This window comes from Curcuma longa, chromosome 11 (genome assembly GCF_044706935.1).
Source record: "Curcuma longa cultivar G26 ecotype Majalengka, Jawa Barat chromosome 11, ITB_CL_G26_1.1, whole genome shotgun sequence".
Lineage (NCBI taxonomy): Eukaryota > Viridiplantae > Streptophyta > Magnoliopsida > Zingiberales > Zingiberaceae > Curcuma > Curcuma longa.
In genome coordinates this window covers 5,152,943-5,178,302 of record NC_133871.1, presented here as the reverse complement: position 1 = coordinate 5,178,302, position 25,360 = coordinate 5,152,943, and the positions used below count along the sequence as shown (strand labels likewise).

At 37.1% G+C, this 25,360-nt stretch overlaps 5 protein-coding genes across 6 annotated transcripts; 3 read left to right on the top strand and 2 right to left on the bottom strand.

Moving 5' to 3' along the window:
• LOC141842059 (uncharacterized) lies at positions 1-826 on the bottom strand. The gene has a single exon (XM_074730274.1). The coding sequence runs from the start codon at positions 824-826 to the stop codon at positions 119-121; it is 708 nt and encodes a 235-aa protein (XP_074586375.1). The 3' UTR covers positions 1-118.
• A 2,028-nt stretch (positions 827-2,854) lies between these two features.
• On the top strand, positions 2,855-8,398 carry LOC141837828 (uncharacterized protein At2g38710-like). The gene is given in 6 exon segments (XM_074725198.1): positions 2,855-3,132; positions 5,948-6,021; positions 6,024-6,066; positions 7,410-7,524; positions 7,697-7,790; positions 8,054-8,398. Coding segments are annotated over 6 exon segments (633 nt in total). The 5' UTR covers positions 2,855-3,028; the 3' UTR covers positions 8,257-8,398.
• An 895-nt stretch (positions 8,399-9,293) lies between these two features.
• On the top strand, positions 9,294-10,474 carry LOC141838751 (abscisic acid receptor PYL10-like). Its single transcript, XM_074726316.1, has 2 exons — positions 9,294-9,983; positions 10,447-10,474. The coding sequence occupies exon 1, from the start codon at positions 9,320-9,322 to the stop codon at positions 9,959-9,961; it is 642 nt and encodes a 213-aa protein (XP_074582417.1). The 5' UTR covers positions 9,294-9,319; the 3' UTR covers positions 9,962-9,983; positions 10,447-10,474.
• A 2,125-nt stretch (positions 10,475-12,599) lies between these two features.
• LOC141837826 (3-hydroxyisobutyryl-CoA hydrolase 1-like) lies at positions 12,600-22,575 on the top strand. 2 transcript variants are annotated; one of them, XM_074725196.1, is made up of 15 exons: positions 12,600-12,688; positions 12,760-12,859; positions 14,032-14,112; positions 14,592-14,660; positions 17,229-17,292; positions 17,587-17,666; positions 17,770-17,853; positions 19,735-19,819; positions 20,826-20,911; positions 21,041-21,162; positions 21,404-21,464; positions 21,574-21,666; positions 21,847-21,948; positions 22,019-22,060; positions 22,154-22,575. In XM_074725196.1, the coding sequence occupies exons 2-15, from the start codon at positions 12,812-12,814 to the stop codon at positions 22,289-22,291; spliced, it is 1,155 nt and encodes a 384-aa protein (XP_074581297.1). In that variant the 5' UTR covers positions 12,600-12,688; positions 12,760-12,811; the 3' UTR covers positions 22,292-22,575. The 2 variants fall into 2 exon arrangements, with proteins under 2 accessions (XP_074581297.1, XP_074581296.1); XM_074725195.1 differs by having other exon boundaries at positions 21,568-21,666.
• A 184-nt stretch (positions 22,576-22,759) lies between these two features.
• On the bottom strand, positions 22,760-25,359 carry LOC141837827 (peroxisomal membrane protein 11C-like). The gene is made up of 8 exons (XM_074725197.1): positions 25,288-25,359; positions 24,021-24,237; positions 23,853-23,927; positions 23,701-23,775; positions 23,543-23,623; positions 23,376-23,450; positions 23,120-23,293; positions 22,760-23,000 (listed from the first exon to the last, which is right to left on the bottom strand). Exons 2-8 carry the CDS (start codon positions 24,216-24,218, stop codon positions 22,965-22,967), a joined length of 714 nt encoding a protein of 237 aa, XP_074581298.1. The 5' UTR covers positions 24,219-24,237; positions 25,288-25,359; the 3' UTR covers positions 22,760-22,964.
• Position 25,360: the final 1 nt, after the last annotated feature.

Genomic DNA, 25,360 nt, shown 5'->3' with positions numbered 1-25,360 from the left:
CCCAATATTTAATTATGTAATTTATGTTCTAAAATATTCATTATCAGTTTCTAATATTTTTGCACAAGAGCATGCTCAACCGGTTCACAAACGGCGGTTTATTTCTGCCCTGTTCCAGTCACCAGCGCCGCCGCAGAACGAGGGGCTCCGGCGAAGCCTTCTTCCGGTGTCGCAACAAGACCACCGGGCTGGGAAAGCGCCACCTCCACCACTCTTTCCTTCTTTGCTCTTCCCTGACGCCCCCTCGCATCGAGGACCGCCCCGCCGCGACTGTCCTCGACCGGAACAGGCCCGAAGTCGGCGGCGGCTCCTTTCTCCCCGCCCCTGCCGACCTCGAGAGCGACCATAAAGAGGTCCAAACCCTTCCCCGGCTCTGGCGCCGCGACGGAGGCGTCGCCGTCGTATCGTGGCCAGTGGCCGGGTCGGCCACCGGTTGGGACCGGAAGAGGGGGAACCCCATCGATCGGGAACGCCGGAAGGCCGGTTCGCTCTCGATGAGCAGCGAGACGGGACCCACAGGGCCGAACCCGGGCTCTCCGGCGGCGGTCCATCTTCCAGATCCGGAGGATCCGGCGGACGAGGAGGAGGAGGAGGAAGGGGAGCAGCCACAGGGGCGGAGGCTGTGGCAATCGGGGCAGAGGCGGAGCAGGCGATCTCGAAGGCAGGCAGAGCAGACTCCGCTGGGAGACCGAAGCGAGTGCTTCCAGCATCTCCACACGGCATCCTCCTCCTCCACCACAGTCTTCTCCTTCCCCTTCCCCTTCCCCTTCCCCTTCCCCTTCTCCTCCACCTGATCCGCCCTCCACCATGGCAACACCTCCGCCATCGCCGCTCGCCGGCCGTCTCTCGTCCTACGACGGTCGATTGGATCGGTATTAATAGAGCAGCTACCTCCACAAAGGCCCTCCAAGGTGTGCATTATTTACGACTAAGCCACTCTCCTCCATCTCTCACCGTTCTTTTTTCCCGGGCGACATCCGCCGTTCAACACGAATAACAAAAAATCAATGGTGATAAAAGTAAAGCTTGGTCTATTGATCTGCTTTAAGTTTCTAGAAGCTTTGACGATCTGTACCTTGTCCCTAGGACTCGCAGTTCGATCCTCAGTTGCGATGTATTTATAGGAATTTTTTTTAATTAGGGAACACAATCAAAGGATGTTAAACATCTAGATTGGCTGTCGTTTGCGCTTCCCGATTTATTCTCGTGGTCCTACCGTCGGTAAGAAATTTCCGTAGGATCGGATCAACCACCGCAGGGATTGAGTCTATGAAACTGATTGAGATTTATTTATTTTTTTTTACGATCTGTACCTTAAAAAAGTCTACTTAAAAATTATACTCCATTAGTTACAAAAATAGAAGAAATAAGCGAAACAAAGGACTGCAAAAGTCTACACTATCTAATATTTCAAACATGTATGACAATCTGCACTAAATTTTCGTTAGTCAACTTTCTAAATCCATCCTGGTCAATGCCGTTCAATGACCTCAATGTAATCCTTATCTGCAAAAAAGTCAATCAGTATGTTCACACTGACAAGATTACTAAACCGCTTGGGTCATTTCTCGGCCGGATGGACCGGGTGGCGATTCGGTTCGAGTAAAATAACCGACCCAATTTTATTCTGCTGCAATCTTTTAGATATATCTTTGTCGAAAATACAATTAAATATAATATATAAAATTATATTAATGAAAAAAATAATTATACATTAAAAAAAAGAGTTATAATTCACGCTCATATTGTGCAAAGAACTTTGGTAGAATATAATTCCAATGAATGCACATGCCATCTACGAATTTAGCCTGAAATAGAAAAAATAATCTTATGATAGATTCTTCCTTCCACTCACAATTTTTTTTAGCCAAATGTGCAAGTTTCACATTACCTTTTTCAAATTATCCTAGCCGTTGAACTTTCCATATAATAGGGATGAGGTTCCTCCAAATAAATCTAGGCTAGATTTCAACATTAGATTCGCAGAAAATCTAATCTTTGCTAGATCTCTGAAGAATCAGCATGTCCAACAACTTTACTCGATGCGCGGCTTGCAGATATCTTCGAAGGCGATGCTGCGAAGACTGCACGTTGGCTCCCTTCTTCCCCTCGACGAACCCCACGAGGTTTGCCAACGTCCACCGTGTCTTTGGGGCTAGCAACGTCGCACGAATGCTACAAGTACTTTCATTCACTCAATCCACTACATTCACAATGCTTTGCTTTCTACAAAAACTTAATTAGTTGTGGACATAATCAATAGCAAATCCCGGCCGAGCAACGAAGGCAAGCGGCCGATGCGATCGCTCTGGAAGCCTATTGGAGAGTGCAAGACCCGGTGTATGGGAGTGTCGGAGTCATATCGATGCTTCAACAAGAGATCAATGCGGTCCAACGTGAGCTAGCACAGACGCAAGCGCATGTTGCACTCTATGCGGCTCGAGTACACTCACCGACCGCTCGATTTGATCCATCATCTATAGGAGAGAATTGATCTAGCCAATCAATTTATTATTAATTTATATTTATCATAAATTTTAAATCTTAAATCTTAGGTCACTCTAGAGAATTGAAGTGGATGTGTAATTTATTTGCGGTTAGTCTCATGAATAAAAAGATAAAAATTTAAATTGGAAATTATTTGTCAAAATTTTTAAATATATATATTTTTAAAACTTGGATCTCAATTTTATCGCACAAGGTTTTTTCTCTAAAAATTAAAAGAAAAAAAAAGAGAAAGATTTTATTTTATTTTATTTTTCTATTTTTAATTGAGAAGAATCTTTCTGCTAAATAGATATATGTATATATATATATATATTTCGGCTGCTTTCGGTTCTTTAATCCACGCATCGATCGACCTACAGACGAAACCCTCCTCCGCAAGCAACCGCTCTCTCTGCCTAGTCGCCGCCGGCGGGCGGCGCTGTTCCTCCTTTCTGGATCGGGTAGCCGATCGATCCGGGATCCCTTTTCCGAGCTCCGATCGTCCCGCCCGCACTAGGTTCCCTCCGCTTCCAGGCGCGAGATGGTGTCTGCCAATCAGGAAATGGCGGTGTACTGCTTCGACACCCTCGTCGCGCACTACAACGGAGAGCAGGTGCCGCCCCCGGAATTCGAGGAAGGCCACCAGTATGAACCTTGCCCTTGCCTGCCTTTCCGTGTATTTTTTTGAATCGAGGATTGGGTTTTGATCAATGCTCTTGGCATCCTGACGGATTTTGTTGCATGATCGGAGGGGATTTTAGTAATTCCTTGCTCCGATTAGTTATTTTGGGTAATTTTGGTGTTTGGTTGCAGGAGAAGGCGTATGCTAGATTGTTGGAATTGATTTCGCTAGACCGTGCAGTTTCTCTTTTGGGCTTTTAGTTTGCTTTCCCCTAGTGTTGATGAAGCGACGAGATGATTAATTGTGTCGATCGTATTTGGCTTTTCATATGGAGTATAATGTCTAACTAAGGGCTTTTCTGTGTTCTATAAATTTAGATCATTATAGAATTCTCACCGTGGATGATCGGATGGTTTCTATAGCTAATTAATTTGCTCTGCTTCACTATTATATTTTGATTTGCTCAAATTTTAAGATTTTTGGCCACTATTTCCATCCTACACAACAATCGGAAGCTATCCCACTGGTCACTGGTGCTTTTTTGTATAGCATTTGAAATCCAATCCCTAGTGGAGCCTCTTTTGTATAGCATTGAAAAAATCCTTTTCTTCACCTGTATAAGCAGATAGTTTTTTTCCCCTCCACCTTTCTATTGAATTTGGAGACTAAGATTACCAACAGCAGCTGAAGCATAAGTTCCATGATTTTTTTTCTCGAATGATTTTGAATGTTATGATTAGAGGAACAGGCCTTTAGTGTCAACTAACTTTTGTAGGAGCTAGTGGCGTTACTACTGAATTTTAGATACAGACATTGGTAGTTGATGACTAGATTTTTTTTAAATCTCTGAAGATACTGTCTCATGAACTTATTTTGTGGCATTCAATTCAAGTACTGAATTCACCTTTCCTTCTTTGGTTGGGGCTGGCCAATTTGCATTGCACATAATCAGGATTCTAATTGATAATCTTGATAGGATACTGAAAGCCTCTGTAAGTTGTCAGACTTTTCTCTCTTTTCCCCGTAAAATGAAAGACTTCCTATTGTAAGAAATTATTAGGATGAGGATAGCAGCCATATTATCAGAACCTGTTATTTGCCGATAATGTTGTGCTAATTGCTTAGACTTTAAATATAATTAGCTTGGAACTTTGAATTGTAATGAAAAACTTCAGAACCAAAGGTTTCGAGTGAAGAAGAGCTCAAACCAAATACAAAAATGTAATTTCAATAATAAGACAAATAAGTGAGAGAATAGTTAACATGGATGGATAGGAAATTCCCTTAAGCATTTTATATTTTTTGAATCTATTATTCAACAAGAAGAAGATGTTGATGAAGGTATTGTCAGTAGGTTAAAAACTGGATGATTAAAATGGAGAAAATTTTCTAGTCGTGTATGATCCTCTTGTGCTCCTAAGGCTAAAAGGAAGCTAAAAGAATTAATTTACTACTTGTCACACTTTATTCCTCATAATTTGGGGCATTTAAGAAACATCACACGCACAAAAAAAATGTAACAGAGATGAACATGCTATGATGATGGTTTATTAGAAAAAAATAAGAAAACTTCTGTTTAGAGCAGCTAGGTGAAGCTCCAATAAATGATAAAAGAAGATAAATTTATAAAATATGGAACATCTTCAAAGACATCAAATAAATTCCATAGTTTAGTTGAATTGGTAGAGTTGAAGGTGTGAGGAGCAGTGGGACACCAAACAAATTCTTTTAACCTAATTAAAAATTATTTTAAAGAACTAAATATAACTGGTATTAATGAGTTAACTTTGCATAGATTTCAATGGGGGGATATTCCATGCAGCCAACCACATTTAATAGGGACTAACATGACTAGTTGCAAAGTGATATTATTGCTTAATCTTGTGTATACCTTGTTGAATATCCAACTTAATTCTGATGGTATGCTTTCAGCTTCAAAATATTGGGTTGATTAAAAACTGCATAGACCCATCAAAGTTTTACTGCCTGTTGGTATACACTAAAATGCTATTTACCACGAACATTGACATTTAGGTGTTGCCTCTGTTTCTCAGATATTCTTCGAAGTTTGATTTTGTCCAGTGTGTATACTAAATATCCATCTTTTGAAATTTGATGGCTATCTAGTTATATGGTTGTTTTTTTTCTTTTTGCTGAAACAACCCTGCTTGGTTGGAGGGAATGCCTCATAATTCCTTTCTAGGCCCTGGACAACTCTTAGGCCCTTAGCATCATTTATGCTATTCTTTATTACGTCTAACAGTTTAATGTATAAATTCTATTCACATGCTTGCTCCTGTATATATTTTCCACATTCTTTCATTACTGTGACTTACCCACTTCATACTATGTAGTATGAATATACATTCTGAGGTCAATACTATCTATTGCGAGGTATTCATAACAACATTCTGAGGTCAATACTATCTATTGTGAGGTATCTAGTAGTATTTTATGCTTGGCATTTCTTTTATTTGCTTTTCCTATAGATTTGAGCTTAACAATTGTTTGCTCATTATTTTTACATTTTCTTTGTAATTATTTATTTTTCTTATTACATGTGTTGTTTTCCTTTATATATTCATTCAAAGTTTAATCTGGCATCTGTGCAATTAATCTGGCAAAAGTTTATAGAAAATGGCTCACTCCTATTAACTTTATTCATGGTGGGTAAACAGCTACCTTTATTGTTCAGTGAACTTAATGCTTCACGTAACTGTATTTGATTACTCTTTATTCTTCCAAGGCATTTTTTATTATATAGACACATCTATTGGTGGACTAGGCATAAGAGGACTTTGTAATCTTCTACTCATATTGAGACTTGTACCATTTCAGCCCATTGTTTGTAACATGGAAGAAAGCAGTGAATGGATCAGAACCTCGTTTGCGTGGATGTATTGGAACTCTAGAAGCCGTGGCATAGTCACTGGTTTTCGGGATTATGCATTAACTAGGTATTTGAACTTTATTCTTTAACCTGGAGATAATGGCATTGTATCAGTTATAGTGGGGCATTCACAGTTCAGTATGCAATGAGCATATATATTCTTCATCATTCCTAAACCACTTGCACATTTATAGTTTTTTGATATGATTGCTTATAGTTTGCTGATATGGATTGTTTTGACATCACTAATTATTATTTGATAGAAATGGGACTCTACTTTCAACTTCTGTTTTTCTTGTTGGAGCTATTAGAATGAAATCATTGATGCTTATCCGTTCTCTGTTATTAAAGAAAGTTGTAGTTAATAAATTGTTCAGAAATGTGCTTATCATCATGTTTAAGTTTTCATTTATTCAAGCCATTTCATCTGTGGAAATGTCTAACATGGTTGACTGAACTAACCGACCAGATTTCTCAGATCTATCCTAGAAAGAAACGTAAGCACCAGAGCCTTTTTTTGTCAAATAAAATGGACAAAAATGAAAAATGTTGGATTGATTTAATGTCAATTGATTTATCTGCTTTACAAGATATCATAAATTTGAAGTAGAACCCAAATGGTATAATGATAATTAATTAATTAACTAGAAAAATTTGATTGCACAAATTATACTGGTTGTCTGAGCATAAGAAATTAAGGATCAAAATTACTGTGTTACAGCAGTGTCTTCACGGTGGACTAAACAAATCGTTAGCATAGAAGGTTTAAAATGTAGGCATTCAAACTTGAAAGAATTGGCAAACCATTTTGCTACCCTCGATCAATACTAGCATGTACCAAGAATTGTTGGTAAAAAACATGAAGTCCTGAACAATCAAATACAAAAGCTTGTGCAAATCTATTATGAATTTTAGTGACACATGTTCTTGGTGATCAATACTTTAACATGGCATCAAAATTAGTATATCTTGCGTGCAATTCTGGTAATGCTAGCATTTACAAATATATGCTAGTTCACATGTTGGATTTGAACCGATCCAATCCTGCACGCGAGGGAAATGTGCATAATATAAATATATAGGTTCTGATAAATGGTCAGTCAGTCAATTCTAACAATGAACATTTAAAGAGATAGTTATCCATTCTGATGAAAACTGTTTGCAATTTCAGCAGTATGAATTTTTCTTGACAGTTATTCTGATCTCTGCCAGCAAATATCTTCTACTGAGTCCACAATGCGGATAGCACAAAATTCCTCGTTTCATTTCTATTCACTGAATTTGTTAAAAATTGCCTAAGAGTTTACACTTGCCATATTAGTTTTGTAGCTTCTCACGGTACAGGAACCTTTTCCATTTCACTTGTTTTTCTATGGCACTATATAGCTAGTGATCATCGTTATTTTACAGTGCTTTGAGGGATCGTCGTTTCCCACCCATTCAGGCTAAAGAACTCCCGTATTTGCAATGTACAGTATCTATACTAACCAACTATGAAACTGCTGCAAACTACCTTGATTGGGAGGTTTGCCACTTCGCTTTCGTTCTGATTTCTCATTTGTAGTACATTCCTGCATTGCATACCAAAATATGCTTCTTCTTTCAAGCTAATAGTTCTAACCTTCTTATGTGATGGTCGTAACTATTTGGTTTCAGCTTTTAACAGAAATATTTCAAACGATTCTTTATTCTCTCAGATTGAAACGCATGGATTGATCATTGAATTTACGGACCCTGATTACAACACAAGGCGCAGCGCAACATACCTACCTGAGGTAGCTGCCCATGAAGGTTAGTTTGTATCTTCAGCTCAGTTCATCTCTAATGACTTCTTTCTGTATGAGTTCATATGTCTACGTAGCAACGCAAACACGGCTCATTAGCCGAACTATTCGATAAGCCAGAAACCGGTAAAGGGTAAGCAACTGTAAGTCGGCATCAAGGGATAGACTTTTATCCATTCGGCCAGATTGACCTGTTGAGTTTGACCTCATACCTCACTGACTATCCCTGCTTCATTCCTTTCTCTTTTTTTCTGTTTTTTTTTTGAACAGGTTGGACTAAGATCGAGACCATTGATTCACTCATGCGAAAAGCAGGCTACAATGGTGCGATAAGTGAGTCGCTTCGTGGCCGAGTTCGTGTGACTCGCTACCAGTCCACCCTCTACACCATGCACTTCCGGGACTACGCCTCCTATGTGAAGGACACTAGAGGGGCTGCTCCTGCCATTAACGGGACTAAACTCGCTCATTGATTCACCACCCGCAATGCGATTATTCGACATTAAACTCGATTCGAGGGGAATCAACTTGTATTCCCCATTCAAATTGTTCCCCCAAACATGTTCAACTTCTTCTGTCCTTGGAATCTTTATCATATATCCTTACATCTATTGTTATGTCGCAGGTGTGTAGCTCAAGATAAGCTGTGAGCCATTTCAGTAGGAAGGTAACAAAAATGATGGAATTTTATTAAATTTCAAAATTCAAAGCCCAAAGTTGCAATAAAAATCACATCAGATGGGTCAATTCAAACATATATTTTTATATTTGCATTATTGATATTTTAATTTGATTGGCCAAGGCTAATGTCGAAGTCCCTTCGCATGTTAACAACTATTGGATGACAAGGAAAGAAATATGACGTATTACTGATAAACTCAAACATCATCATCATCATCCTCCTCGACAAGGCCAATGGGTTTGTGATTTTGTGGGGTTTGGATCTTCCATCATAAAATATGAATCCAACTTGGCACACCTTATCGACTAGTTCCACAGTTCGGGTCAAGTTTTCATTCTTCTAAATATTGTCGAAGATCAAATTGTTATTGTTGTTGTCCTTGTCTTGGTTGCTCGATGAATTTCAAAGATCTCTCAGTGAACATTGCAATTCTTCTATCATCTCTCGAGGGATAGCTCATGAAGACTCACCTAGGGGTGGCAATTTTCCCCGCGGGTTCGGGGCCCCGCGGGGAAAATCCGAAATGGGGATGAGTTTGGGAAGTTTTTTCGGATATGGGTTCGGGTTCGGGGTTTTTTTCGGGTATGGGTTCGGGTTCGGGGCGGGTATGGGAATACTATCCCCATCCCCGAACCCGCCCGAACCCACGGGTTCGGGGATGGGGTCGGGGATGGGGGCGGGGATGTAATTCTTTACCCTTTTCTTAGTAATAATTAATAATTCTATATAATGATATTAATAAATAAATAAATATTAATAAATGGTGATTTTTGCTTAATTGTTTGATGTGTGTGCGTATATGTATGCGGACTTGAGAGTTGAGAAGGGAAGCTTGAGAGCGTGGAGAAAACGTCATGGCTAGCGACGGGGAAGAGGAGAGCACGTCCCGGTCGCCGGAAGGGGTGGCGGAGGAGGCGCCGGCCGGCCTCACGGCGGAGGAGTACGCGTATCTACGGCCCAGGATCGATTCCCACCACCGGTACGGCGTCGGGGAGGGTCAGTGCTCGTCGCTGCTGGCGCAGCGCATCCGCGCCACGGCGGCCGCGGTCTGGTCGGTGGTGCGGCGGTTCGACCGGCCGCAGGTCTACAAGCACTTCATCCGCAGCTGCGCCGTCAGGGGCGGGAGGGAGATCCGGCCGGGGTGCCTCCGCGAGGTGAGCGTCGTCTCCGGGCTGCCCGCGAGCACCAGCACCGAGCGGCTCGACGTCCTCGACGAGGATCTGCGGGTGACGGGGTTCACCATCGTCGGTGGAGAGCACCGCCTGAGGAACTACCGATCGGTGACCACCGTCGACGAGCTCCGCCGCGGCGCCGGCGGCGGCGACGACCAGATCTGGGCGGTCGTGTTGGAGTCCTACGTCGTCGACGTGCCCGAAGGCAACACCAAGGAGGACACGCGTCTCTTCGCCAACACCGTCGTGCGCCTCAACCTCCAGAAGCTCGCCTCCGTGGTGGAGGCCGCCGCTGCGGCGGCGGCGGCGGAGCGGCGGAGCTGAAGAAGAAGAAGAAGAAAAAAAGGTCTTTTTCAAAATTAGGAATTAGAAAATTGGTATTTCTAATAATACCCCTATTTTCGACGGAAAAATTACGGAAACATCCTTCTACTTTGCTGCAATCACGGAAGAAGACCCCTCTCAGGCCTCTCTTCTTCCTCAATCGCTCATCTTCTGCATAAACCTGAATGTTTCAGTAATTCTCCCCTCTTTCCTCCACTTTCTTCTGCAACTTTGTATCAAAAAAGGTTTCTTCTTTCTCTCCAAATGATCGAATTGTTGAATTTGTTCACTGGACTTTGTTGATGAATCTCTTCTGGCTCGTCTTGTTATTGTAGCATATGAATCAAACAAAAAGAGCAAAAAACAGAGTAATCTCCCTTTGTTCAGTGTTCATGAAACAAAACAAAACAGAGACAATGACATTTGGAATTGTTGATGAACCTCATTGTTGGCTTCTTGTGTTACTACATGCAATCTTTTTTCAGCTTTTGGTGGTCGATATATATCGACGGCGACAGGTCTTGTTCTTGGTTTTATTCTTCAGTAAGGAAGTGCCATTGATGGTGGAAGTGTATCTCAAGTTCCAAATTAGGGAGTTGGAGTTCCTTGTAACCAATCCCTTGCCATAATTGAGCTTCAACTTCAACTTAATGGATCAGATCTTCGAGCCATACCCCGTCTCATTGTTACTTTGACGGCGAACTAACAGCGTTCGAGTTGAATATCAACTAATCTTGCTCTTTCATATGTAAATTGCAATGTCAAGCTTTGTTTACATCTCATTGTAATTATTTGTATTTCATGTGGATTCAGTGGTCATTTGATCAAGTGTCATTGCAAGAACTTCAGTGGGCTAATTGCACTGGGAGCAAATTACGGGAGCAAAATGAAACTTTGTGGAAGAAAGAAAGGGAGTGAGAGGAACTAGTTGTTGAAAAAGAGGAAATGATAGGGACCAAAAGGTAGTGATATTAATAAATAAATAAATGTGAAATAATAATAATAATTATTATTATTATTTGAAGTGATAAGTGAAGTTAATTTGTTTCTACATTATGGCTTAAAAAAAAAAGAACCTGTCGCCTAATAAAATATGTTATCTTCTCAAATAAATAAATAAATAAATAAATAAAAATATGTAGTTGGATTCCAAGATGGCAATAGTCGTTGAGAATGACGTGGCTCAAGTTGGCAACTTGGCCGCAAAATAATGCTGACAGCAAAAGGAATTCAATATACGCAAAGATAATTCGGTATTTTATTGAACCGTACGTACAGATTTCGAGCTTTCTCAGTGTATTTAATTTTCATAATATTAAAATCACATAGTACGTTTACATTACACTCTTCCTCCCTCTTACAAATTTTTCTTTTTTTTTTAATTTTTATTTCACTCATTTAAAAATTTATTATTCTTTAATTCACATTGAAAATTTATATGAATGTCCTAATATATAAATTAAGATTAATAAATTTTTAAATTTATAAAAGTTAATAAAAATTGTCACAAATTTATTATAAGATGTATTATCATGATATTTAATGATCAACACTATCAATAGATTTTTATAATTCTCTTGATTTGAAAAAATATTAAAATTTTAATTTTTAGATCTATTAGTCAGTTTTGAATCAATTTAAACTAAAATCAATGTATTCATGAAAGTATTCTTAATATATTTATATCTTTAAATCTGAATTCGATAGCGTAAATTGATAATAATAAATATTTAAATTTGTAAAGGCATTATAAAATTTATCATAAGTTCATTATAAGATTTAAAATAATGATACTCACTAATCAACACCACCAATAAATTTTCAAAATCAATGCATGGAAGTCTTAATGTATTTATACCCTTATATTTGAATTTGATAGCATAAATTAATAATAATAAATATTTAAATTTGTAAATGTTTAATAAAATTTATCAGAAGCTCATTATAAGATTTAAAACAATGATATTCACTAACTAACTCTTAAAACTTCTCAAATATTAAATTTTTAAATTTTTAAATATTGCAGGTTCATCCACTAGTTTCAAATGAAAATGAATTTTAAAAAATTTGAATCACTTTAAATCAAAATTAATATATTTTTAATTTTTTTATTTGTATTTATGCCCTCCTATTTGAATTAGACATTATAAATTGAGAATAATAAATTTTTAAATGAATAAAATAAAAAATTTGGGGAAGAGAGTAACTTTTGAGAGCTGAGGGAATATAATGAGAATGCACTATATGATTTTGATATTATAAAAGTTAAATATGGAAATGAGAAATCTTAAAATATACGCATGTAATTTAGTAAAATACCAAAGATAATTAATAAATTAATAAAAATTATAAACAAACAAGGATTATACCTTGTCCATTACACACCAGAAAAAACAAGTATAATTTTGATATTTATATAAAGGTTTTAAATTAAGAAAATAAAGAAAATAAATGGAGAAGATTCAAATATGACATTTTTAAAATAATAAGATATTAATAATAATAATCAAATCTTATCCCAGGAGATATTTTTGACTTTTTTAGGGCTCCACTCAGATTTGCTTGGGTTGACGACGAATATCTTTGCAATTATCTCAGGGCTTAAGTGAATATGTTAATATATTATAGTGTAGAAGGACTGAAGTGTAAGTTGCAATGTATCGACCGCCTGTTCCCGATCCGATCGCATCGTCCCTCTGTTTTGCTTCTTCGTCGCTGGATTTCCAGGTGAGCGGCGCCTTTTCCTTTTGACCCTCCCCACCTCTCTCCATCTTTCATTGATCACTTGTGTTTTGTAGGCCCAATCGATATCTTCACTGTTGAAATAAGCTTTTGACTTTCGATCAAGGTATGGCCTCGTTTTCTCAAGACGGCGGCAACGAGGCCGCAACCGATCAGGTGATCTTTCCCACTCGTCGTTCGGAGACAGATTTAATTGATTGATAATGCTTGAAAAGATAATAATGACTTCGAAGAATTGCTTTTTTTTTGCTATGAGGCGATTGCCTTGAATAAGTTAATCCTACTCGAAAAAAGCCTTTTTTTTCTTTCTAATTGATTAAACGGCAAAGATACACATATGCTTATTAGTTCGTATTTGGAGCCTTAGAATTTTCATTCTTCGTCCGCGAAGTTCAAAATATGAATCTTTCGTGGACTTGATGTCTATTTGACAAATTCTTCTGACATGGTGGGTCTGCTTATGCAATTTGTTATTATATCTTTTTGAAAGGCAGCTGGAGGAGGTTGTCCACCAGTTAATTTAAATTCAAAGACTAAATATGTCTTAAGAATTGGTGGATGGAGAATCGACAAAAGGATTAGTAGGAGAGAACAATTATATCAACTGATAGAGGAGATTAATGAAAACTAAGACAGGAGTAGGACAACCATTTCTTGCTACATATGGAGTAATACATAATTCGTTACTTTGACTTTAGGCCTGAAATTTTGATTCGTGCTCCAATACTGAAAAGTGCAAATTTAGTGCATTAATAGATGATACACTATGATATGCAATCTCTTTCAATTTATCTGTTTGTATGCTTGCAACAGAGATTAAATAATATTATTGTGATGAAAAGCCAATACGTGCTTATTGGTTATGGAAGTATTACTGCCATCTAAAAACATCAAATGTATTGATTGACCACTGAATCATACATTTGAGTGAGCTGCTTGCCTTGGAAAAATTCTTTGCTAGGAAAAGACATCAATAAGGTGGGATCCTCAAACATATGAGGTTGAACTGAGGATGTAATGTCAAATTAAACTTTTATCATAGGTAGGTTTGGATGATCAGTTTGTTAAACTGAATATCTTTCTCCCACAAATGTTGATTGGGCAGTGGGGGCACAGAGAATGCAACATTAACAAACTTTCATTATATTAAATGATTCATTTATTAAATTGAGTTTCTCTTTTCCTGCAAATGGTGCAAGTGCCATGGCTTTTTGTTCAACACTCTGCAATACAACATTCTTTCTTTTATATTAGACACCATGTCTCTATGTATTCTTCTCTTAATGCAATGCTGTATTCTCTTCACTATATCTGTGTGAGTTTTGTAGGTTTTGGTAGAAGGCAGCAGGTTTACAAGGATATTAATACTTAATAGGCCTCAACAACTTAATGCTCTGTCTTTCCAAATGGTATGCCCACTATATTCTTTCTTTGAATCTGTCATTTTTCCCTAAACGATAAAGATTTCTGTCTGCAAAATAAAACGCAAATTGGATAAGTTGCCATGAGATCAACTAATAATATTTTCTGTGAATCTGCTGGGTTTTTTTGATGATGCTTGTATTTCTTTGTCAATATCAGCTAAGAACATATAGCAAGTTTTTTTTTTTTTTTTTTGGTTTCTTTTATTTCAGTTTTGGTCACTTTATCATGCACCCATATGTGAATGTTATCTGTTTGGACTGAATTGTTTGGGTTTAATACATTGTGTGCAGTGAGTTCCTTCAAACGTGAGTCCTGTTTTTATTTATTTGGAATTGGAAAGATAGAGTAAAATGAGAACTTTCACCATGACATGTATATGTTATATAAAAAATATGGAATTACTCATCTGAATGGTATCTAAAGTTAGGTAGCTGGCTAACATTCATGTGTTTTAATTCTGCAGATTATGAAGCTCTTGAATGTTTTTGTTGCTTACGAAAAAGATCCTGACGTCAAGTTGTTGATAGTGAAGGTACTAAACTCTCAACAATTAGGAAATGAAAGAGGCACCTTACATTAGGATTGATGCAAATTTGGAATTTTATTTGGTGATTAACTTTGTTATTTTTTCTAATCTGTCTAATTTTGGAGAGAGATTTTTGGTTTTAGGGTTATTTGGTAGAATTTTATATGTCCAAGTCGTAGAAAATTTGTTTCCTAGGTTATTAGTAAGTGGGTATTTTTATTTTATTTTATTTTCAACTTTAGTCTAGTTGGAGCCTCTAAAAAGACTCCAATTCCACCTTTGTAAGACATCCTTGAATAATATTATTTCATCCATGATACATTTATCATTGTGGAGTTGAAGCATGGTGGTTCGATTTTGGTACTAATTATCCCATCTCCTAGTTTCATGTTTGCGCATCCATCCACCATCTTTTCCATTTTATCCATCATCCACCATTGCCCTCGACATGAGCATTTCCTGTTCATACCAAAAGTATTACTTTGTGATCCATTTGTCTATGCACCACCTCCACATTCGAAGCCTTCACCTTCACCTTCCACACTGTCCTCATATCCACCATCCTCTACTTTGTTTCATCCCACCCACACAACACTTTTACACTTCGCCACCTAAAAAAATTACTGTTGTAGTAAGAGGAACAAGAAATGACAAAAATCCCCTTTGTACGGCCCAATCAAAAACTGCATGACTATTGCTCATGTTTCTCGCTATTGTAACAATAACAACAACTTGTGGTATCTTCCCGCTGCAATGGCAGCACCATTACTATTCTGCTGCATCATCCTGGTCAATTGCAACTTAGTCACCTTCTCTATTGTTGTACAACTTCACCACAACTTCTCTGCATTGCTATTGTCATCTCAGCACCACAATGAGCCTGTCTCCTCACTTCTATGAGGTTGATCAAGTTGCCCTCTGATGACGATCTAACTGTAAGTGCCACCTTTGCCATTGTCTGAAGCTTTATCTGTTTCACATCCTACTGTCGACCGTTGATGGGTGCCACCTGACCAACGTTGAATGTTGCACCCACTACACCTTGCTTTGCTGGTAAACACTAGGACCTACACTCACTCTGCTCATCTATTGCTTCTTGTCAACTTTGCTCTCATGAACCTCCAGTACCTTTGTTGCCATCCGCACGACAAGTTGCTCTCGCCTCTGAATACAGTTGAAAATCCCCTTCCCTAGCATGAAGCCACTGACCATTGAATCCTCTATTAACGGCAACACTCTCACACACAAGCCAAGAACCAAAGACAATCTCCAACTGGATCCTATATCAGGGTCATATCTGATTAAATTCAAGTCTGTGATTTGCATAATCTTATGGTGAAGGCGAGACCTTCTTAGATTGAGACCTGATTAAATCCAGCAAAATTTAAAAAACATGGCACTATTGCAGAGTTACTGTAACAAAAAAAAAAGAGTAGAAAAAAATTGAAGAAAAAAAAGGAAAGGATCTGTCAGGAGGAGTTATCAAAGGGTGGATGAGTTATGTTGATTTGGTGGGCTTCACATTTTGTTGTTGTAATATTTGTTACCCTTTTGTTTTATTTTTATTTCAACTTTAGTTAGGTTGGAGCCTTTACAAAGACTCCAACTCCTCTTTGTGTGAAATCCTTGAATTAATAATATTTTCTTCTGAATAAAATTATCATTGTGGAAGCCTGGTGCTTCAACTTTGTTCCTCCGCAAGCTAAAGCTATGTTTAAAGCATTTAACTATTGCAAGGTACACAGACTAGGTTGCTGTCTAGAATGACAGAAGTTTTGACTTTATAGGATGAAATTTCAACTAGCATATGATAGTGGAGCATATAAATAAGGGTGTTTTTTGGATTCTCAGTTGATAGCAGGAATACTTTTTCTATGGTGGTCAAATTTTCTCATTCTAATCTAACAACGTATTAAAAATTCAACCATAGGATTCATGGTTTAAGAAATTAAATTTCCTAATATTTTGGGTTCTTTGCTTAAGATTGAGTTAAACTGGTTTTTCTTCCAAGTGCTTTTGGTGTTGACTTTAATCTTGAAAAACTCATGGATCTATTCTATGCAGGAATTTCAAAGATTTTTCAGGGATCTTGTTAGTGATACCAGCAGGTTTTGAGTCTTTGGTTTGCTCATGTTTCTTTTATGGAATTTTATATGCACTAATGAAATTCATTCCATTTGATGATGTTATAGATCAACCACCTTCTTCCTTGTTTGTCCCAACCATTTGGGGTCAATTACATGCATCTTATCCCTCCATCCGTCTTCTTATCATGATTAAATTGTTCTACCAGCTCCCATCTGACAAATGTTTTGGTCTAATTTTATATCACGATGAGAGAATTCAGTGTCAACCACTTACATTAGGTAGATAAATAATGCATTAGACAGCTAAAGGTGTGCCCCGGGGTGTTGATGCATAGCATGATTTTGTAGGGCTTTTTACCTGTTGCATATGGAGGTGCCTAATGCCTATACTGGATATGACACTGTTTGCTCATTCTTTGGTTACTGCACAATAATTCAAATGCTCGATTGTATTCCTGATGAAATTTTGATGTCTTAAATCTTTAAGGGAAATGGGAGAGCATTTTGTGCTGGAGGAGATGTTGCAGCAGTTACCCAATCTGTAACTGAAGGTAAATTCAAGTTATATTATGCTGCCTCTGAAGAACTGTGGTCAACAACATCAGTCAAATTAATAACTAGCTTCTAGATTCCTTCTTTTCTTTTTATCAAAAGAAAGAAGGAAGATGCCCACTAGTTTTCATGCCTAATTAAATGCTTAATCTTAACCCCAAAATGTCTTAATTTAAAGGGTTTGAAAATTATACCTTTCTTGGACATCACTCCAAGATGTCTTTTGGTTTGAAGTTGAAATATGATTATAATTTATTTTTTCCCACAACTCAATGCTTTCTATCATGCATCAGGCGATTGGACTATGGGTGCAGAATATTTTCGCAATGAATATACTTTGAATTATATAATTGCAACTTACAGTAAACCTCAGGTGATTTGTATTTTCTCTTTATCATGTGAATATTTGTTAATACCTTTCTCATATATTTGTTACTAACATATTAATTAGTCTTTTTTGTATAACCTGGCTGAAGGTTTCCATTCTTGATGGAATTGTCATGGGAGGTGGTGCTGGTGTTTCTGTACATGGTAGATTTAGAATCGCCACTGAGGAAACAGTATTATCTCTTCCCACTTTATGTTTGATTGGATGCATTTGAATAAAAAATGTGCAATTAACCATTTGTCATATGTTCATGCTTAGTTCAATATTTTACTAGATTTTTCATTTGACTTTCAATTATACAAAATGCAGGTATTGGAATTAATGGAAGTGGTGTTATAATGCATATTCAGGATTTAAGCATATGTACAATCAAAATAGTTGTAGGAATCAGAAAATATTGAAAATCCAGTTATAATCTTTCCAAGTTTCTGTAACAAACTGCTTTGCTTGTACTGACTTATACATCTGTTAAGATTATTTACAAGGATGATTGCCTCAGATTTATTTTTCTATTAATAATTTTGAAATTCTTTCTTCTTACATCAAATTATGATTTTTTATGTAAATTTTAAGGAAACGGAAGGCCAAAGTTTTGCCCACCATTTAAATGCATATTAGGACCATTTTGTTAATATTGTAGATTGTCCTACAAATTTGTTCTTAGATTTATTTGTTGCAAGCTTTTATGTTGTATCCATCCAAAATATATAAATTCTTATCTTGGTCTCACTGGTTGATCGTTTTTGTGGTAGTTTATTTTATGCAATTACGGAATAAAGAACTCAATTGAATTTGCTTGATTTTGCTATATGCAACAATCTACCTTGGCAGACCTAATAAATATATGCTTTATTTAATCTAGCCAATTGAGTTTTTATTTTATTTTTTCAATTTTTTATGTCTCTTTGATGCTTTTTAGAAGAAAAACTGGTGTTTGGATCACCTATGAGATTTCCTTAGTTCTAGATAAGTTATGCCTCTGCTCTTGTTAATTTAAGTACATTCGAGAGATACTGACAGATAAAAGTTGCCCATTTATAATAAACCATGCCAATAGAATAAAACTAAAAATTTGTGATTATGATTTTGTTTATTTAGCCGACCCCACCTAGTGGGATAAGACTTGGTTGTTGCTGTATAATTTTGTCTATTTCAATTTGATCTAGATTCAAGATATAATTTTCTCTTATCGCTACTTATCTTATTTCCTGTTACCTAATCTGTTTTCCTTGAGCCTTGATAAAGTCTATAAAGAGGCAACTGTCCTTTTGTTTTAGTTATTCAATCAATAATACAAAATTCTCTTTTCATAATTTTCCTTCCCTTTTGTTAAGGTATGCGACCCTATGAGATTGTCTATTGCAGCACACAAATCTATCTTGGTATTGCATCAGATGAACAAGGTGATGCCTGTATTGTCTAGGAGGTGGTTAAAACTTGAAACCTGCAGGCGAGAGAGTTTATTTTTCTGAGATAAGGACAATGGTGAATAGTTAGAGTTGTGCCTTTGGCATATTAGAAAGCTAGACCAGCTACATTATGAATTTCCAGGCTGCTTAGTTTCTCTGAATTGATTTTTATTAAAAAAAAATTATGAAAAATAATGTTGTAAATCCTTCACTCGATCTTGAACAAAGGTGTATTATGCAGGTACATGCCTTGAGGATTTTATGACTCAAATTGAGAATTTTGTGACTGTTCTTTGAAGTTGTAACTATTTTAAGTTCCGTTGTACTCTTACATCTTAACATTAGTCTAGTTTAGCATCTTCATTTACATAAACTATGTTTGATCTAATATTTGTTGAATATTTAACTATTTATAATGTGACTGCTAAACAGGTCTTAACTTTATTTTTACAAGAATTCCATTTATATGCCAGAAGAATACATTCTTGCTCTGTGTGTGTGTTTTTTTTGGTTAAATAAGTGATCTGTGCTTACATAACAATATACACAAACACCTTATGAATTGGTGTTCATTTATTGTCCTTGAATTTTATCCCTTGGGAGAAAGGTTTGACATAAGCATCACTTGTTGCATGTGATTCCAGGTTTTTGCAATGCCAGAAACATCACTAGGTTTGTTTCCAGATGTAGGTGCTTCATATTTTTTGTCAAGGCTTCCTGGATACTTTGGTAATTTTAACTATTTCACATCAAATATGACAAATATTTTTCTATACCTTGTAGAAATGAATATATATTTTTTGTTATATTCTCTAGATGATTTTTTTTCTCAATCCAAAATGTCACACACACACAAAAGATTCATCTATTACATTATGTTTTTCAAGTTTCAACTATCATGATAGCTAGAAGATCCTTGAATGTTTAACAATAAGTTGTCTATGCAGTTTTAATGATCATATCAACTCTTCACAAGAATGCAGGTAGTTACTTGTGTATATTAATTCAACAATCTTTTTCTTAATCATTAATAGTATTAATATATCAATTGATCTGTTTTCTTAATAGCTCGAGATTTTGAGATAGCTGTTTAGCCTATCAACTACTTTTGACATGTTATCAGGCCAGGGCAGAGGTTTAAGGTTTGAATATTACCTTTGCGAAAAATAATTATCTCATCAATTCATGTGTTGAATTTCAAACAATGAAGCGAAGTATGCGCACCAACCACTTCGATGGGCACCTCTTAAGAGCCCATAAGGTTTGACTGCATTTCATTCATGGAATAAGGATCTAGGAACTAGGGTTGTCTGACTCGTTAAGTACCAATTCTATCCCCGTTTGACAAGGCTGCAAAAAGTGATTCCATCGTCTTTCTATGTGACCGGATGGTGCTCCATGCTTATAGTTCTGAAGTGGCCTTTCTGAGAAGGAGACTGCACTTTGTAAGACCATCAAGTAATAATTGGGTGTCGATGACCTTGACTATTAATTTGAAGGAAAGAAGGTGATTCAAACATAAAAAAAAAAAAAATCCTTATTTACATACAAGAAACACCATTACAATCTCATACTCTCATGTATGTGCCCCATTTCTGTGTCTGTGCATGCTTGTTTATTTTTGTGTTTCGATCATTTGCTAATTTTGGGATAATCCCTTCTTTTTATCTAGTTTTATGTCATTAAAGAACAATGGTTTATAATCTAACTTCACTTAGTCACTATTTATCTGCAGGAGAATATGTTGGCCTAACTGGTACAAGGTTAGATGGGGCCGAGATGCTAGCGTGTGGCTTAGCTACTCACTTTGTCTCCTCTACGGTATGTTTGCAAATATCACATTTCATTTTCAGTACTCGTTATCGGCACTCTTATTTTCTAGAGCCCGGCAGATTTGGCATTAAACTGTTTTAAAAAAATACTTCTAATGTTTCCTTTGTCAACTAGCAGAACTTGAAAAAGTTGGAAGAGTCACTTTCTAAGGTGGAAACATCCGATCCCTTTGCTATCTGTGCATGTATTGATCAGTTCTCAAAATCAGTGCCGCCGAAACCAAGTAGTTCTTATCACAGGTAACTTAGATATTGAATGTTGATGGATGTTAGATATCGCAATCAAGAATGTCTTGAGACCTAATGCTACACTGACATTTTAGAAGACTAAAAGCAATCTGAAACACTCGAAAATTTCAAAAGTTCTAGTTTGGTATTTCTACATTTCTCAAAGTATAGGGCATGCTAGTTTTGAGTTAAAACTTCTATATCTGTCATCTAGATAAGTCGAAGTTCTGAAAACAGCTGTTGAACCATGTAGAATGGATGTAATCGATAAGTGCTTCTCCAAAGAAACAGTCGAAGCAATTATCGGTTCCCTTGTAAGCCAATCAGTCCCTCACACATTTCTCTAGTCTTATTCTAATTGTCATAAATGTCTTATCATTACTGAGTTAGGCCTTGTAAATTTTCTCTTGTTGTAAGGAAAAGGAGGCTGTGATCGCGCGCGATGAATGGATTATGTCTTCGATTCTTTCGCTGAAAAAGGCATCTCCTATTAGTCTGAAAATTACTCTCAGATCGGTATGAAAGTTCATCATCTCTCTTTACACTTGAGCATCTCCAACATCATTGAATGTGTGCAAGAGGGAATTGCTAATCTGCTTATGGGCTCTTCTTGTTCATAACACTTAAGATCGAAAACACTAATCAATTCGAAAACTATCTTAGCTGATCATCATACTATTCATTTCACCAATCCAGATCCGAGAAGCAAGACGACAGGGAGTAGATAAATGCCTGATTAACGATTACAGATTGTGCTGCCATATTTTGCGACAAGAAGCCAGCAAAGATTTCTTCGAGGTATAACCAATACACACTCTGAGTTTTTCTTTTGTTTTTGTTAATATTTTTTTTTTTTTTCGTTCTCCAGGGTTGTAGGGCTATTTTGGTGGACAAAGATAAGAACCCAAAGGTCCATTTCCTTGTCAATGTTTATCCTCAAAATGCTTCTTTTAGGTTCTGCTCTTGGCAATGAGTCAGACAAATTCCTCTTCATGGTTTGCAGTGGGAACCATCGCGACTGGATCAAGTGGACGATAAAGTAGTCGATCGATATTTTGCCGAGGTCAGAGATGCAAATTGGGAGGACCTAAAACTTCCGGCAAGATGCAGCTTAGCAGCCAAGTATGTGTCAAGGATGTAAAGATCCAAGGAGTTCCCCTGTTGTCAATCTCCAAAAAGGAGTTCCGGCAAGACACAATTGGAATGCTTGCTTCGAGTAACAACTGATGAAAAGAGCAGCAAAAGCAATCTAGTTTGGTCGATAAACTCGATAAATTTACTGAAGAGTGTGACAGGTGATAGGAACTGAAACACTTGGATTGAAGAAGTGATGTTTTCCTGCATGAATTTGCTAGAGGAGAGTGAAACACTTTGTTCCTAAAATCTTCACAAGCTTTGTTTATGAATGTCATTGAATTGAACTCACCATTATCTTATAGAATATCTTTTGGAGTAATTAGACATATATATAACCATTTAAACCACAAATGATAAAATTAGACGGACATAACAAAAATGGTTTAACTTAGCTAATCATTTAATTGTGTGTTTTTTTTTTGTTTTGATTAAGATTGCATTTGAATCTAATTTCAGCTTAAATATCTACTAGTGAGATGCTGCAAACTGCAAGCATTGGTACTATATTGCTTACCTTTTATAGAAACTTGGGTAGAAGTTGTTTTGGCAGTGCCACTTCAATGCATTTACTTAAACATTATGTGCTATTGAACTTCATCAAGCAATATTTTCCTGTAAACATTATATCCATAATATGGCAAGGCGGAATTGCTTCAAGCGGAAGGGGGGATCCATGTTCAACGGGTCTTCGTGCGAGTAGGCGCAGGAAGTAACTGCATCGCAAAGGATTCAAAGCAAAGTTAAATCCATTATGCAAGTAGATTTTGGTAGTGCTCAAGGAGTTACAACTTGTTTCATACTAAACACTAAAGTAGTTCTTGAGTAGTAGTACCTGGTAGCAGGAGATAAGTGAAGTGATGAATCCAAATGCTCCCGTGACTCGCGGAGTGATCTTCTTTGGTGCCAATTGAAGCAGCCCTATCGCGACCACGATATCCATGGAAGATTTGATCAGAGATAGCAGCCTTTCATTGGACTGCTTGAGTTTAAGGAGATATTGTTCATCCTACAAAAGCCATATGCAACAGTTGGAAGTAGAGCCATATGCATCAGAAAGGTGAGGTTGGATTCACAAATATAGCACATACTTCATTTTTATCAGCTTGTTTCATCTCCTTCTCCAGCTTCGTAATCGAGGCAGATAACCTTCCCAATTCTCCTATCTAGAAATGGTTTAGTTGAGGTTTTTTGAGAGTGATACTGATAGAATTGGAGGAATGAAGGAGAGCAAAACCACAACTCTGAAACCACAAACCTCAAGCAAAGTTGTGCACACAGAGGAGCCCATCCAACAAAAGAGAGATATCCTGCCTATTTGCTCAGTGCGATCTTTGTTCTTAACAAGCGAGAGAGTAAAGAATTAAAGAGTCTCATATAGCTCTTCAAGCTGTAAAGTTAAAGAAATATACAAACCTTGTATATCCCTGTTCGGCCTGCCCACACAATTTGATCCAGGAAAAAGAAGGTGGACAACAGTGCATTCTTTGACTGTGTAACAGTGTTTAACAATACCAGTTAAGCAACATTGTTGCATGACTCAAAAGTAGAGAAGATGATCAACATACCTTTCCTAGCAAAACTAGTGGGAGTGGAGATCCAGGAGAAGGTGGGCTTATGAGAGCATGAAGATCATTGACAAACTACATGTTCAAGGAGGGAAAGATGTTCAAGCATTAAGGAAAATAGAGTCAATTCGACCACTTGTAGTCAAGTTAGAACTAGAAAAAACTGACCTTAACCAGACGAAACACCTTCCGAGCCAATGCAGTCGTTCTTTCGACGTTTTGTGCAGTGCCTGGTTGTCCCTCGCTCAAGTACTTTGAACCATACTGAATGGCTCTACATATCTTATCTCTAGCTTCAGCTTTGTTTAGGTATAAAACTAAGAGAGCAAGTTCTGCTCTTGTTGCGTCCAATGTGCTTGTGGCCATCTTCTATCGTGCCTGATAACTAAAGGTTGGAGCTTCTTTTAACAATCAAAAGAAGAATGCCACACGAGAAACACAGTTCTAATTGGAAGATATTAATTGAAGAATTGAGTTATTGGGAATCTAAAATCAATCTTAATCTTTTCAAGAATTGTATACACCCAATCAGGATATTTATCGTTTTGGTGATAAATCTGGGTTGGCAAGACATAATCTATGTATCTGGTGTCAATTTATTGGGGGCAAAAATGAAGAAGAATGATGTGGAAGATGCTTCTGATGACTGAAGAAGCAAAGAACATGTTTCATTTTAGGTTGACACTCACATGGAAATCTAAAGCTATAGAAGCATTAATTACCCATTCAGGAAAATGTAGCAATTACTTTATCAAATTAATCATCACCTCTGATCTTTTGTGCACTGCCACCAAATCCAAACAAAAACACTGAGATAGAAAATTCGGTTGAGATTCACTCAGCATGATAAGTAAAGTTGAGATGGAACAGATAAATTCACTGAGCATGAGCATTGCTCCTCAACTCAAACATTTTATTGCTAAAATTATCAAAACAAACATAAATTTTCAAAACTATAAATAAAATATTCAAAAAAAAACTTTAAAATCCTTTATGAATATCCAATCCTCCTCCACCATTCAACCATCCAAGTCCTTACCTCTATCTCTTATTTTTCGAATTCCCCAATCTCCACGCTTATCCGTTTTTAATTTTTATCCTCATTCTCATTCTCGATCCGCAATCTTTGCACTACACGCTGTCAGACACGTCTCGTGGGCGTTATTCCCCATAGTTTTAGTTACAATCCATAGATCAAAGACAACTAAAAAGTAATAATATTTGCCCGATAGCTACGAGTGTCAAATTCAACAAAAACAACAAATAAAAGTGGAAGCCAATCCCTCACCTACATCAGAAACAAGAGAACCATGCAGAATGCATCCAACAGATTATTCACAAACCTAATCAATGTGATAGAAATCGAATACCGACATAGCAGGAGAAGAAGGAGAAGAACAAACCCAGTAAAAAACTAATCGATCTAAACACGTACCTTACGGAAGAAGGAGGAGGAGGAGGAGAAGGAGGCGTTGGAAGAGGAAGAAGAAGAAGAAGGCGACGACGGC

Bases quoted from the DNA above. Each gene is read 5' to 3' on its own strand.
- LOC141842059 (XM_074730274.1), bottom strand. From the start codon at position 826: ATGGCGGAGGTGTTGCCATGGTGGAGGGCGGATCAGGTGGAGGAGAAG.
- LOC141838751 (XM_074726316.1), top strand. From the start codon at position 9,320: ATGGCTAGCGACGGGGAAGAGGAGAGCACGTCCCGGTCGCCGGAAGGG.
- LOC141837826 (XM_074725195.1), top strand. From the start codon at position 12,812: ATGGCCTCGTTTTCTCAAGACGGCGGCAACGAGGCCGCAACCGATCAG. The intron at 14,661-17,228 runs GTACTAAACTCT...TAAATCTTTAAG, and splicing joins TCAAGTTGTTGATAGTGAAG to GGAAATGGGAGAGCATTTTG. The intron at 21,949-22,018 runs GTATAACCAATA...TTCGTTCTCCAG, and splicing joins CCAGCAAAGATTTCTTCGAG to GGTTGTAGGGCTATTTTGGT.
- LOC141837827 (XM_074725197.1), bottom strand. From the start codon at position 24,218: ATGGCCACAAGCACATTGGACGCAACAAGAGCAGAACTTGCTCTCTTA. The intron at 23,928-24,020 runs GTCAGTTTTTTC...TTGAACATGTAG, and splicing joins AGGTGTTTCGTCTGGTTAAG to TTTGTCAATGATCTTCATGC. The intron at 23,776-23,852 runs GTATGTTGATCA...ACTGTTACACAG, and splicing joins CACTAGTTTTGCTAGGAAAG to TCAAAGAATGCACTGTTGTC.